Below are 13,375 nucleotides of genomic sequence, written 5' to 3' on the forward strand. Positions count from 1 at the left end.
TGGTCTTAGTAAATTCCCCAAGCTGGCCTTGAACTAGGCATCCACCTTCCTCAGCTTCCCAAGTGTATACCTTGGATTACAGAGTGTACAACTGAAGCTGCCTTGTATTTTTTATGTTGCTATTAAATGTTCTTGGTCAAGACTTGCTAATTGATCAGGTTACATTGTATGGTGAACACCTGTAATGTCAGTACTCTGCAAGGATGATGCAGAGGGTTCACAAGTTGCAGTCCACCTTAGACAAGATAGTGTCCTTGGAACACCCCCTTTCAAAAGAAACAAAAATAAGGGATATAGTTCAGTTGGAAGGCCTTGGGTTCAGGTCAGTCCCCAGTACCACAAAAACACAATTTAATAATTCAGCTAACTTTTTCTTTTATTCTATACTAAGGATTGAACCCAGGACCTTTATACTGAGTTACATCCTTAGCTCTCTTTTGGTGGTTGTTTTTTCCCTTTTTCTCCTGTTTTGAGACAGAATCTCACTAAATTGCCCAGGCTGGGCTCAAACTTGTGACTTGGAGTAAAAGTGTGTAGTACCACTTGTGGCAAATAAGTAAATAAATAAAAACAAAAAAGCAAAGAAAATGAATAGTGGGGCAATAGTTGTAACTCACTGGTAGAGCACTTCTTTAGCTTACATAAAACCTTGAATCTAATTCCTAGACCTCAAAAGACTTAAAAAAAAATTTGAGGCTAGAAATAGATGCTTTATACTTATTTTTTTCTTTTGGTCATTCTCTTGCATTTTACTGTTGGACAATTTTATTTTAATGAAATGTATATTCAGTTTATTTTATTATATGTATTATATAATAGATATTATGTAATATATGTATATTATATTTATTATATATTTGGTACAGGGTCTCACTGTGCAGGTTGGACTCTAGTGATCCTCCTGTTTTCAGCCTCCCCAGTGCTGGGATTATAAGTGTGTGCCACCACGCCTGGTCTCAGCTTGCCCAGGGGCGGGGCTGGTATGGCATGTGGTACCGGGGATCAAACCCTGGTCTCTGCGCTTGCTTAAGCAGGTGCTTAGTCCACTGAGCTATCTTGTCGGCCCTTGATCAAATTATTTAGAGGTACAGGTTCAGTCTTTTTATTTTAAATAAAATATAGACTGATTTGTCAAAAATATTTATGAATTCTGTTACAATATATTGCTTTTGGCCTCAGTAACTGCCAATATAAAATCTGGATCCAGTGTTCAAAACTATACAAGTGAACTTAATATAAATGGTGGAGCTTTAGGTGTCAGCTTGGCCACTGTACTAAGTGAAGGGGTAAAATTAAAAAAGGAGGCTACATGATGGAATGCATTACAACTTTCACATATACATGTCACAACATGTGTACAGTGATACTCCCTGTGATTTCACAAAGATACCATTTGCTTCTACAACTGAAACAACAACAAATGAGATAGGCAGACAACTATATAATACATATCAAAAAGCGATAGCTCACTGACTTTGGGAAGTTATGACTGAACATACTGGGTGTCTAGACTTTGGGAATGCACCAGGTAACACGATGTCTTGGTTCAGGCTGACTAGAAGTCCTCGGTATTAACATTTTTAGAAAATGCTGATATTCCTGTTTCAGCATCAATATGACATTGTTTGACAAGTAGCTTTGTTAGCAAGCTATGAGGCTCTGTTACATGGTTCATGAAGATAAGGTAATAAAGTTTTCTTCAGATAAATACAGAGAACTTATAAAAGAAGATAGCAGTTCATCATTTTTAGAAAGTCAAGCCAGCAAAGGTACATAAAATGCCACTACGTTTCTTGATATTGTGGTAATTTCTTTTAAAAAAAAAAAAGAACAGCTGCCTTACTCAAAATCATAAGTTTATGTGAATAGTGAAAGCATTCTAAGCTCTACTGATGAATTTCTTTTTAATATCATAATTTATTTTTTTTTCATAATTTTATTGAGAAACATAGCAAAGAGACAGTTTTAAGTCAAATTGGTAAGACAGTTTCAATAATTAACACATTGCATACCTTCATCCTAGTGGTCAATTGCTATACAAGATGAGGACATGATATCCTATTTACAAACACCATTAGAACAAATCCCTCTATTCATTAAGAGAATGTAACTATATATCTATCCTAACCACTTTGAATACACAGATACAAAATGGACATTCATCTGTATCCCCTTTTTTTGTTAAGTACCGTTATTTGAATATTATAGGTGTGTAAACTCAGCCAAATATTCTAAGAGTCCAGTAGCCCATAATAATATTGGGTCTTCCGCTTGACTGGCAATGTCAGAAATTGTTGACCTGAGTCCCCTACAGCTCAACATAACAGCATGACTTTACTTCTTATACTTCGTTTTTATACTTTTCTGCTGGATGATAAAGACCAAGGTAATGCAGGACCTATGCAACAAGAGTTGTAGCTTTTGGGTCTGATAAGGTCAGTGAAATCCCCTCAGGATTTATCCTGAGATCCTGTACCTCAGATTGTAGAACCTTTGTCAATGTCAGTCACGGTCATTGCTTGGCCACTGTGCTCTCTGTGAAAGCCTGAGAGAATGTTTTCTCTCCATGTGACTCTCTTTAGGCACACTCTACATCATCGATCACTTTCCTCTTTGGCCCCATAATCTCCTTGATCAGAAAATTTGGGACTACCGAGTTACATGATGTAACAGTACAAGTTCTCATATGTCCTGAGTCTTAATTGACCTTGGAAGGCTAGGGCCAAAATGTTGGCTTTCCTTGCGGCCCTCCTTTTTCTCTAATGTGGTCTGCAAACTTAGGTTGTTAACCATCCAGAAGACAAGCTTATTGTTATTACCATACAACCTAGGCTGTTAAGCTTAACCTTACTATCTGTCTGAATATCAAACATCTTAGGCATAACATGGAACAGGTATTTTTCATCAAGTATTGATATGTTGAACTTTAAGTCCCTATAGAATATGATAAAAAAATTTAAAAATTAGAATGTATTTTAAAAATACATCATAATTTGTGTAATGGATTTTGTTTATAATTTCACAAGTTTCAAATGTTATTCTAAGCCATTTTCTACAGCTTTACAGGGTATGACTAAAACGCCTAATTTAGAAACATCATAGTTGAAAAAGGAAATCTTTGTCTCTTCAGCTGTTTTTTCTTTTGAGCAGGAGTAGGTAACAGCAGTGATGGTGGAAGAGGAAAAGCAGGTGCAAAACTTTTCCAAGATTTTCAGATGTTAAGTCGAATCTGGACTCACCCTTGGTGTTTACAGTTGGACTACATTAGCAAAGAAAATAAGGTAAGCCATATTCCCAAGATTGCTTAAAAGGTGTCTACTGGGGGCAGAATAACCTTGGGAAAAGGGCAGTTTTTGCTTACTGAATACTAGAAGCAATTTTGTATTTCATTAAACAACCCCTTTTTATTCATCTGTTTGTTGTACAGAATAATTATATTCATCTCAGAATTGGTACATATACATTTTATATCTTAATTATTTTAACTCATTTCTAGTTCATTTGTATTGATCTTGAATGCATTTATGATTGTGGAAGGAGTTTTAAATGTTCTTCTATTGAGGTAGGAGGATTTCAAATTGGAGGTCACTCTGGGGCACCTAGTTCAAAGCTAACCTAAGCCAGGTAGCCAAACTGTGTCTCAAAAAAGAAATAAAAAATATTTATTTTGAAATAATTTTATTTTTCCTGGGTTTTTGAGATGGGGTTTTGCTTTGTTATGCAGGCTGACCTTGATCTCACTATGTACCCCAGGCTGGCCTGGAAATTGAGGCAATCTTTCTGAATTCTGGGATTATAGACATGTACTACCATGCCTGACTTGAAATAATTTTTTAAACATACAGAAATGTTGCAAAAATAGATGTTTGTTTCCCTGTACCTTTTGTCCAGTTTTCCCTAATGTTAACATCTTACATAAGGGCTAATGAGTTAGCTCAGTGGACTAAGTGCCTGCTTAGGCAAGCGCAGGGACCAGGGTTTGATTCCCCAGGACCACATGTACCAGCCTCGCCCCCAGGCATGCTGAGCTGGTCACCAAGACCAGGCATGGTGGTGTATGCCTATAATCCCAGTGCTGTGGAGGCTGAAAGCAGGAGAATCACTATGAGTTCAAGCTGCATAGTGAGACCCTATACCAAATACATAAATAACATCTTGCATAACCATAATAAATGATGAAAAGTTAAGAAATTAACTTTGGTCCAATACCATTAACTAAACAATGGGTTTTATTTGGACCTTGTCTTTATTTCTACTTATGTCTTCTTTCTTCCCATGTCTTCACATTCTGTAGTTAGTCTTCTGTTGATCTTTATTTCCTCCAGCTTATGATAGTTCCTCAATCTTTCTTATGTCAATTCATTTATCCTTAAGTGAAGTAAAACATTATTGTAATTTCCAGGAGCTGGGGAGATAGCTCAGTGGAATAAGTGCTTGATTGGCAAGGACAAAGTCCTGAGTTCGATCTCTGGTACCACCAAAAATAAATAAATGAATAAATAATTGATAAATAAAAATAAATAAAAGATTGAGTATTAAAAACCCTATAATTTCCAATATACACTGAAGCAAGCTATTAAAACATTTGTTTTTGTTTTTTTTTTTCCTCCAGGGATACTTTGATGAAGATAGTATGGATGAATTTATAGCTTCAGATTCTGATGAAACTTCCATGAGTTTAAGCTCCGATGATTATACAAAGTAAATTGAATATTTTTGTGTCCTGAGCTCACACATTTCAAACTTCTACTTGCTGATTGTCCTTTGGTAATTGATTTTATCTTTACTCTGCGTTCCTAGTGTCCTGATGTTTTTCTTTTTTCTTTTTTTAGAAAGAAGAAAGCAAAAGGGAAAAAGGGCAAAAAGGATAGTAGCTCAAGTGGAAGTGGAAGCGACAATGATGTTGAAGTGATCAAAGTCTGGAATTCAAGATCTCGTGGAGGTGGTGAAGGAAATGTAGATGAAGCAGGAAATAACCCTTCAGTTTCCTTGAAGCTGGAAGAAAGTGAGTCTAATGCATGTTGCCTTTATTATGGCACATTGCCTTAGAAAAAGCTCTAAATTATTTTTAGAGCTCTAAATTATTATTAAATTATTAGAGCTTTTTCTCATCATTTGTTAGTCCTATTATTTGATTCAAAGGGACTTCATTCCTCATTTGGTAAGAGTCTGAGATGCTCCAGTACATATAATTACAACAGATATCCAATGAATGTTTAATTATTAGAAAGTGTTTTTGTGTTATTTGTGAAGAAAGGAAAAAAGTTAAAACTAATATTTATTTTTGAATGTATATACTTAAGCTCTGTTATTCTGACTGTGTGTAGGCTAACAGTTCTTGAGTCACTTTGTAAGGTACTTGATATCTTTAGTTGTATAAATAAGTGGTAGAATTAAGATTCAAACCAAGTTAAGTAATCACAATCCACTATGAATTTACAATTGACTATATAGAAATGATTGCAAACATTTCAGGGAGGGAAGTGTACTTATAGTTGTTTCTAAGTAATAAAACTAATTTCAGTAATTTACTCTTTTTTCTAATTCTTTTTTAAAAAATGTATTTAGTACAGGGTCTTTAGGGTCTCACTGCACAGGTTGGATTCATAGTGATCCTTCCTGCTTTTCAGCCTCCCAAGTGCTGGGATTGTAGGCATTTGTCATCACGCCCAGTCTCATTCACTGTCTCAGCACATCCTGGGTGTGAGGCTGGCACATCAGGCCAAGGATTGAACCTCTGGCCCCTGCATTTGCCTAAGCAGGTGCTTTAACCTGCTGAGCTATCTGGCTGGCTCTCTAATTCATGACCTGTAATTATTATAATTGTTAACTACTCTTAGTTTCGTCTGTATCATGTACAGTGTGTATTGCATTTATTTATTTACCTTTTCTCCCTCTCATGTAAAAACTCTTAGATTGAACTCTCCATCAGTTTAAATTCTCTCTCTAATATATACTAATCTGTACATATATACATATATACAGATTAGTGTTGAGCCTTTATGTTCTCCTAGTACAGTCTGACTGTCTTGGAGCTTTAAAGCTAGGTTCAAGTGTCAGAATATATGAAATTTCAAATATCTGAAGAGAGAACTGTGTAATGGCTTTGATGAATATCTGGCAACTGGGAGTTGTAGTGAAAAGTAATTTTCAAGTCAACCAAATGATCCTGTGGTCAAGACTGACTGGTCTCTTGGTCTGCAACAGAACCAACTTGGTGATTTCTTGTTAAGCATTTCTCTTTAGTACCTCTGTTACATAGACAGGTGACAATCTAACCACAAGCCCTATTTTTTTCCCAAAAAGTCAGAAGAGTGTTAAAAATTAAACTACAAGGGCCAGAGGGATAGCTCAGAGGCATAAGCACCTGCCTGGCAAGCACAAGGACTGAAGTTCAATCCCTGGCCCCACATGCTGTGTGGTCTCAGACCCAGATCCCTGGGTGTACTGTCTTGGCCCTGGATGCAGGTGCCCACCATGCAGCCCTAGAACCAGGCCTGGTGGCGCACACCTGTAATCCCAGCACTTGGGAGGTTGAGCCAGGAGGATCTCTGCGAGTTTGAGGCCAGCCTGGAGGCTACAAAGGGGAGCACAAGGCCAGCCCAAACTGCATAGTTGAGACCTTGTCTCAAAAAAAAAATCCTCTTTTATCTTTTCTTTTGCTTCTTCTTCCTCTCTTTATTTACAAAAGCTTTTGTTTCCATTTCTTGCTCACATTTTTATTTCCTTTCTCCTCCTCTCTTGTTTCTCTTCTCATTGGAATATGTTTTCCAGTTGCCCTATGTCTATTATACATTCTGGTCCTTATTTATACTTTTGGTTTCTCATATGAGAGAAACAGTGCACTACTTACACGTGGGTGTCTGACTTATTTCACTTAAGAATATGGTCTCAAGGTGCATCAATTTACCTGAAAGGTCTCAACCTTATCCTTCTTCATGGCAGAGTGGTACTAAAGTATTTAAAAACAAACACATTATCCATAGATGGACATTTGGGTTGTTTCCAAGATTTAGTTATTACAAACTATGCTGCTGTAAACATGACTGAATATATCGCTGTGGTTTGATGCTCTTAATTTTTTTTTTTTGGAAAATACCCTGAAGTGTAATAACTGGGTTGAATAGAACCTCTAGTCCTTGTTTTTTGAGGAAACTTCACAATGATTTCCATAGTAGTTACACTAGTCTATACTTTCACCAAATGCAGAGAAGGGTTCCTTTTTCCTCACAGCCCTGCAGTATTTGTTATTGAAAGATTTCTTGATAGTAGCCATTCTTTATGGAGTGAGATGAAATCTCAGTGTTGTAATAGGCATTTTTTTGAATGACTCGTGATGTTGAACATTTTTCATATACATATTACGTATGCATATATATTTTTTCTTTTATTTTTTGCACAGGGTCTCACTATGCAGCTTGGACTCATAGTGATCCTCCTGTTTTCAGCCTCTCCAGTGCTGGGATTACAGGCATGCACCACCATGTTCTGACTCGGTCGCTGGCTCAGCGTGCCTGGGGCCAGGGCCAGCGTGGCATGCAGTACTGGGGATCGAATCCCCATCCCTATTCTTGCCTAAGCAGGTGCTTAGTCTGCCGAGCTATCTTACTGGCCCTTTCACATTTTTTTGTAGTTCCTACTTCTTTATCTTAGAGATGTCTATTCATTTCAGATGCCCACTTTTGGATTTGGTCTTTAAAGTTGGGCACTCTGATCTTTTTCACGTTCTTTATACAGTCTTACTATCAGACACCTCTCTGAGGAATAGGTGGCAAAATTTTTCCCATACTGCAGATTGTTTTATCATTTTGTTGGTTGTTTCCATTGCTGTGCAAAAGCTTTTTGTAGCATGAGATCCCAGTTGTTGATTTTTTTTGTGCTAGTTTATGTGCAACTGGGATTTTTTTCATAAAGCCTTTGCCTTTCCCACTTTCTTAAAAGAGATCTATCTATTCTCTGTTGTAATAGATTTAGTTTATCTGTTTTAACTTTTTTAAATTTATTTTTTATTTTTTTTAGTACTGGGGATCAAACTCAAGGCCTTAAACTTGCCAGGCAGGTACTTATTCCACTGAGCTATATCCCCGGCCCTGTTTTAATATTTAGGTATATGATCCATTTTGATTTTAGACTAATGCATGTTGAAAGATACAGATCTGAGACCTGTCTGTCTTTCAAGACTGAGTCTCACTGTGTAGTTTGTCTTTGAATTTACTGCATAGCCCAGACTAGTTGTGAAGTTACCATGATCCTCCTGCCTCAGCCTACAATGTGCTGGGATTACAGGCCTATGCCATCACACCCAGCCCTGGGTCTAGTTTCCATCGTTGGCATGTGGAAAAAGTTTTTCTAGTGTCATTTATCAGAGAGGCTATTTTTTTTCCAGAGAAGGGATTTGGCTTCTTTATCCAACATAAGGTGGCTGAATATGTTTGGATTTGTTTCGGCATCTTCTAATCTGTTGCATTGATCTTGCATCTCTGCCAGTGGCATGCATCTGATTTTTTGCTGGTGACTTGCTATTTTTAGCTTTGTAGTATAATTTCAAGTCAATGATTGTTGTATTCCTTGTCTTGCCTTTGTTTCCCAGAATTGCTTTTGCTTTTCTAGATCTCTTCTGATTCCAAATGAATTTTAAGATTGATTTCTCTGAGTGTATGAGGTTTGGTATATTTAGATCTGGATTGTAGTACATCTGTATAACAGTTTTGCAAGTATGGCCATTTTCATTGTATTAGTTCTTCCTGCTCTAGACAATGAATATCTTTCCATTTTCATTTTCTTTTATTTTTTTTATTTTTCAACAAATAATACACTGCATATATTCTTCTTAGTGGTTAATTGCTGTACAAGATGCGGACTTGTGATCCTATTTACAAACACCATTAGAACAAATCATTCTATTCATTAAGAGAATGTAACTATATATCTATCCTAACCACTTTGAATACACAGATACAAAATGGACATTCATCTGTATACCCCATTTTTTCTAAGTTCCGTCTTTCCATTTTCTAATATACTTTTTCAGAGTGCTGTAGTGCTCAGTGTAGAGTTCTTTTTGTTAGGTTGATTTCATTTTTGTGGATGTTATTGTGAGAAGTCTAGTTTCCACAGTTTCTCTCTCAGTGCATTTGTTAGTCATGTACAATGAGGCTATTGATTCTTTTTTTTTTTTTTTACTTTTTTTTTTAAATTTTTTTATTTATTTGTGTGTGTGTGTGTGTGTGTGGCCAGCTCAGCCCACCAGGGGGCGGGCTGGCTGGCATGTGGTGCTGGGGCATTGAACCGTGGTCCCTGTGCTTTGCTGAACTTGTTCTAAGTAGGTGCTTTAGACCACTGAGCCATCTCACCAGCCCCAAGGCTATTGATTCTTGAGTATTGACTTTGTATCAAGCTATGTGGCTGAATTTGCTTTTTACATCTGGAAGCCTTTGGCTGGAAATTTTGGGGTTTTCTATGTAGAATATGTCATCCACAAATAATGACAATTTAACTTTTTCCTTTCCTATTTTTAATCCTTTTATTTCTTGTCTAATTGCTCTGGCTGATCTTTCTGGATCTAGATTGAGTAAGAGTGGTGACACTGTCTGTCCCTGTCTTGTTCCTGATTTTAGAGTAAAAGCTTTTTAATTTTTGTCTATATGATGTTGGCTGTTGATTTGTCATAGATGGCTTTAAGCAGATTGAGATAAAGAGCATCTACCCTAATTTTCTGCAGGGAATTTGTTTATCATGAATGGGTGCTAGATGTTGTTCGATGCTTTTGCTGCATCTATTGAGATGATCATGTAGTTTTTTTTACCTTGACTTTGTTGATATGGTATATTATATTTATTCATTTATGTGTTTTGTTTTTTTATGGCTTGTGATTTATCTGTTCAGATGGTGAAAGTGTGTTACAGTGAGCTAAATTTTTAGTTGTGCTTAGAATGTGCTCTCTCTTACATTCTACTCTGGAAGGTGAAGCTTCTATTTTTTATTGGAACCCTGGATCCTATGATTGAGCATTTATAACCCATGCATAGCCTAAGTGATGCCTCATTTGAGGCTTTGAATAACTATTCATATAAGTTGACTTCTCTGTGCATTAGTATTGAGGAGGATCCAGTTCAGGTTGATGTCCTGGCAACCAGTGGGGCTCTTGCTTAAATCTGTGGGTTGAAAGTGGCATTTTGCTGTTGTAGCTTGAATCATATGTTGTTTCAAAGTAGTGCTGAAACTGGGAAGACAAAGGTTTCAGCTGCACAATATTCTTAGGTCGTATCTCTCTTGGTTCCAGTTACTCATGAGTTTGGTTAGAATAGGAATTCTCGTTATTGGTACATCTCCATTCATACTGGAAAAACTTAGACATATACCAATATGTCCACACTTCAGCACGGCCATTTGCATTAATAAGGCTGGCATAGTGTGAGTTTCTGAGTAAAACGGACAAGGTTCTGTTTCTGGAAAAATTTTGAGCAGCAGAGACACAGAGAAGCAGCCATTTCAGAGTAGATGAGAGCAGTTTTTAAAATCCTAAGCAAGGGCCAGCCAAATAGCTCAGCCGATTAAAGTGCCTGTAAGCAGGTGCAGGGGATGGGGCTTCCATCCCCAGGCCTGCCCTGCCAGCCCCACCCCTGGGACCTGCAATTGAGACTGGGAGTGGTGGTACGCACCTTTAATCCCAGCTCTTGGGAGGCTGTAAACAGATGGATCAGGAATCTGATCTAGTAGTGAGACCATGAACACCCTGTAGACCCTTCCCTAAAATACAAAGAAGAAGAAGAACAACAAGAAGAACAAAATAAATAAAAATCTTAAGCAGCAGGAACATGCAGGACATAACCTAATCTCTTTTTGTTTTCAGCTCCACTCCACTCCTTTCTCCCAGAGCTTGCCTCCCATTTATGTATTTTGAACTATCCCTGCATACCTGGGATAAATCCCACTTGGTAATGATGTATAATCTTTTTGATGTTTTGCTGCATTCAGTTTTCCAGTATTTTATTGAGGATTTTTTTTGTCTATTTTCCTTAGGGAAATTTCCTTGTAGTTTTTTTGGTTGGATCCTTGTCTGCTTTTACTCCTGGGGTAAATCTTCTTTCCAGGAATGAATTTAGACATATTGTCCCTTTCAATATCATTAAAGAGTTTTAGAAATAGCAGCATTTGATCTTCCTCAAATTTGTTGTATAACTCAGCGTGAATCCATTAGGGTCTGGGCTTTTCTTTGTTGGTAGGGTTTTAATTACATCCTCAAATTCATTGACTCATATTGATCTGGAATTTTTATCTTTTTGATTCAGATTTGGTAATTTATATGTGTCTCATGACATAGTAACCTTAAATGTAATTATGGATCTGTGATCCTGTTGGATACCTGGAAGAAGTCTATATAAAAATGCAGCACACAATTACAGTGAAGATAACATGGAAATAAAAATAATAGAATACTCAAAGGAAACAATGTAGAAAAAATTTACAATAAAACAAAGTGTTAGCAGTCAACCTAAAGAAAGTTAGAACACTCTAAACAAGAAGCCTGAAATAGAACTCAAGAACTTCAGATATGAGAACTATTGGATGAAGGTTTCAAAACAGGTATGTCAAAAGTGAGATTTAAAAAATTGTAAGTTGCCAGGCATGGCAGCTACATAGTGAGCTTAAGGCTTAGCCTGTACTGCACAGTAAGACTGTCTTCCAAGGAAAAAATAGTAGGTAGAACTTTATGCCAGATAATTTGTAACTTAATTAAACTGGAGCGTGTTCTGGCCTGAGGGCGTAACTCAGTAGTACAACACTTGGGTGGCATGCAGAAGGCCCTGGGTTCAGTCCTCAGCATCAGACAAATTGGACAGTGATCAAGAGTAATAGAACTTCCTGAGTTCAATCCCCAGTACCGCACACACACACAAAAGTAATAGAACTGAATAAATCATGAATTTATTTAAGTTATGTCATAGGAGTCAAAATTGAAAGCAGTTTAGGTGCCTACGAACAGGAGAATTACTAAGTAATGATATATTCATGTAGTGAAATTCTGAATACCAGCTAGAATCATTGAATGAGAGCTCAGTGGCAAGCATGAATAAATCCTGCTTTGAGCGAGAAACCGCATTAAGTGAAAAAGTAATTTGCGACATTGTAATTTGCAGAATGATATAAAGTGTATGGTGGTATTTTTATATGATTCAGAAATATGCAACCTGGTGTTCAAATTAGAAATATAGATACAAATAAATATAAAATTTAGGGGATTAGTTTGCTTTTAGAAGCAAGAGAATGAGATTGGATAGGATTACAGGTTAGGCTTTAGCTTCATCAGAATTAACCAATGTTAAAATTTGATAAAACTGAGATTTTGAGGTACACCTAATCATTGCATTCTGTATACTTTTCTGAGTATGTAAAATATTTTAGAACAAAGATATATTAAATATTAAAATAATTTGCATTATAAAGCAATGGAAAGAAAATACGTAGTCAGATTCAACCTATGTACAGTGGTACCTCGGTTCATGGACTTAATTCATTCCACAGTTTCTTTTTTAAATTTTAATGTTTTGTTGTTGTTGATACAGGGTCTTGCTATGCAATTCTGACTTGTAGTGATCCTCCTGTCTCAGCCTCCTCAGCACTGGGATTATAGGTGTGCACCACACAGCATGCTAGCAGGCCAGTATGGCATGTGGTACCTGGGATCAAACTTGGGTCCTGGCATGAGCCAGACAGGCACTTAGACTGCGAAGCTATCTCCCCAGCCCCTGCATTCTTTATTTTGACTCAAACTACTTAATTTAAATTTTTAAATATATATTTTTTGTGCTTGCATCCTTTATGATGAAAAGTGTGGGAAAAATAACAACATGATTTAACAGAGAATGATAGTTCTCAGGTCAATTCTTTGATTTTTGCAGAATTGTAGTAAAATTATGAATGTTTCTTGCCCTGCAGACCTTTTCTCTGTGATCTCCAATTCTGTCTGTTTTTTTTTTATTTTTTATTTTTTGTATTTAGTACAGGGTCACATTATGTAGATTGGACTTGTAGTGATTCTTCTGTTTACAGCCTCCCAAGTGTTGGGATTACTGGTGTGCGCCACCATGCCCAGTCTCAATTGCTGTCTCAGCATGCCCCAGGGACTGGGCTGGCACAGCACACTGGGGATCGCTCCCCAGCTGCTGCACTCTGCCTAAGCAGTCACTTAGTCTCTTGAGATTGCTGAGTTCCCTATCCCTGACTCCAGCCAGGATCTGTTTCTTATACTTTGCATTCTCAGGGTCTCTTGTTTTCTGTCAAATGTCACTTATTCCAACCCCCCTTCCCCCTTTTCCTTAAGCGTCTCTCTCTCTCTCTCTCTCTCTCTCTCTCTCTCTCTCTCTCTCTCTCT

General features: G+C 37.1%; 1 protein-coding gene across 1 annotated transcript in view; it reads left to right on the forward strand.

Annotated features, from left to right (window-relative positions):
- Atrx (ATRX, chromatin remodeler) overlaps positions 1-13,375 on the forward strand; it is a 305,544-nt gene that overhangs the window by 231,097 nt on the left and 61,072 nt on the right. The window contains exons 23-26 of the mRNA XM_023708369.1: positions 3,151-3,281; positions 4,613-4,701; positions 4,833-5,005; positions 5,143-5,161. Of these exons, the coding sequence (XP_023564137.1) occupies positions 3,151-3,281; positions 4,613-4,701; positions 4,833-5,005; positions 5,143-5,161 (412 nt within the window). The remainder of the gene's footprint in view (positions 1-3,150; positions 3,282-4,612; positions 4,702-4,832; positions 5,006-5,142; positions 5,162-13,375) is intronic.

This window comes from Octodon degus, unplaced genomic scaffold (genome assembly GCF_000260255.1).
Source record: "Octodon degus isolate 3935 unplaced genomic scaffold, OctDeg1.0 scaffold00353, whole genome shotgun sequence".
Taxonomy (NCBI): domain Eukaryota; kingdom Metazoa; phylum Chordata; class Mammalia; order Rodentia; family Octodontidae; genus Octodon; species Octodon degus.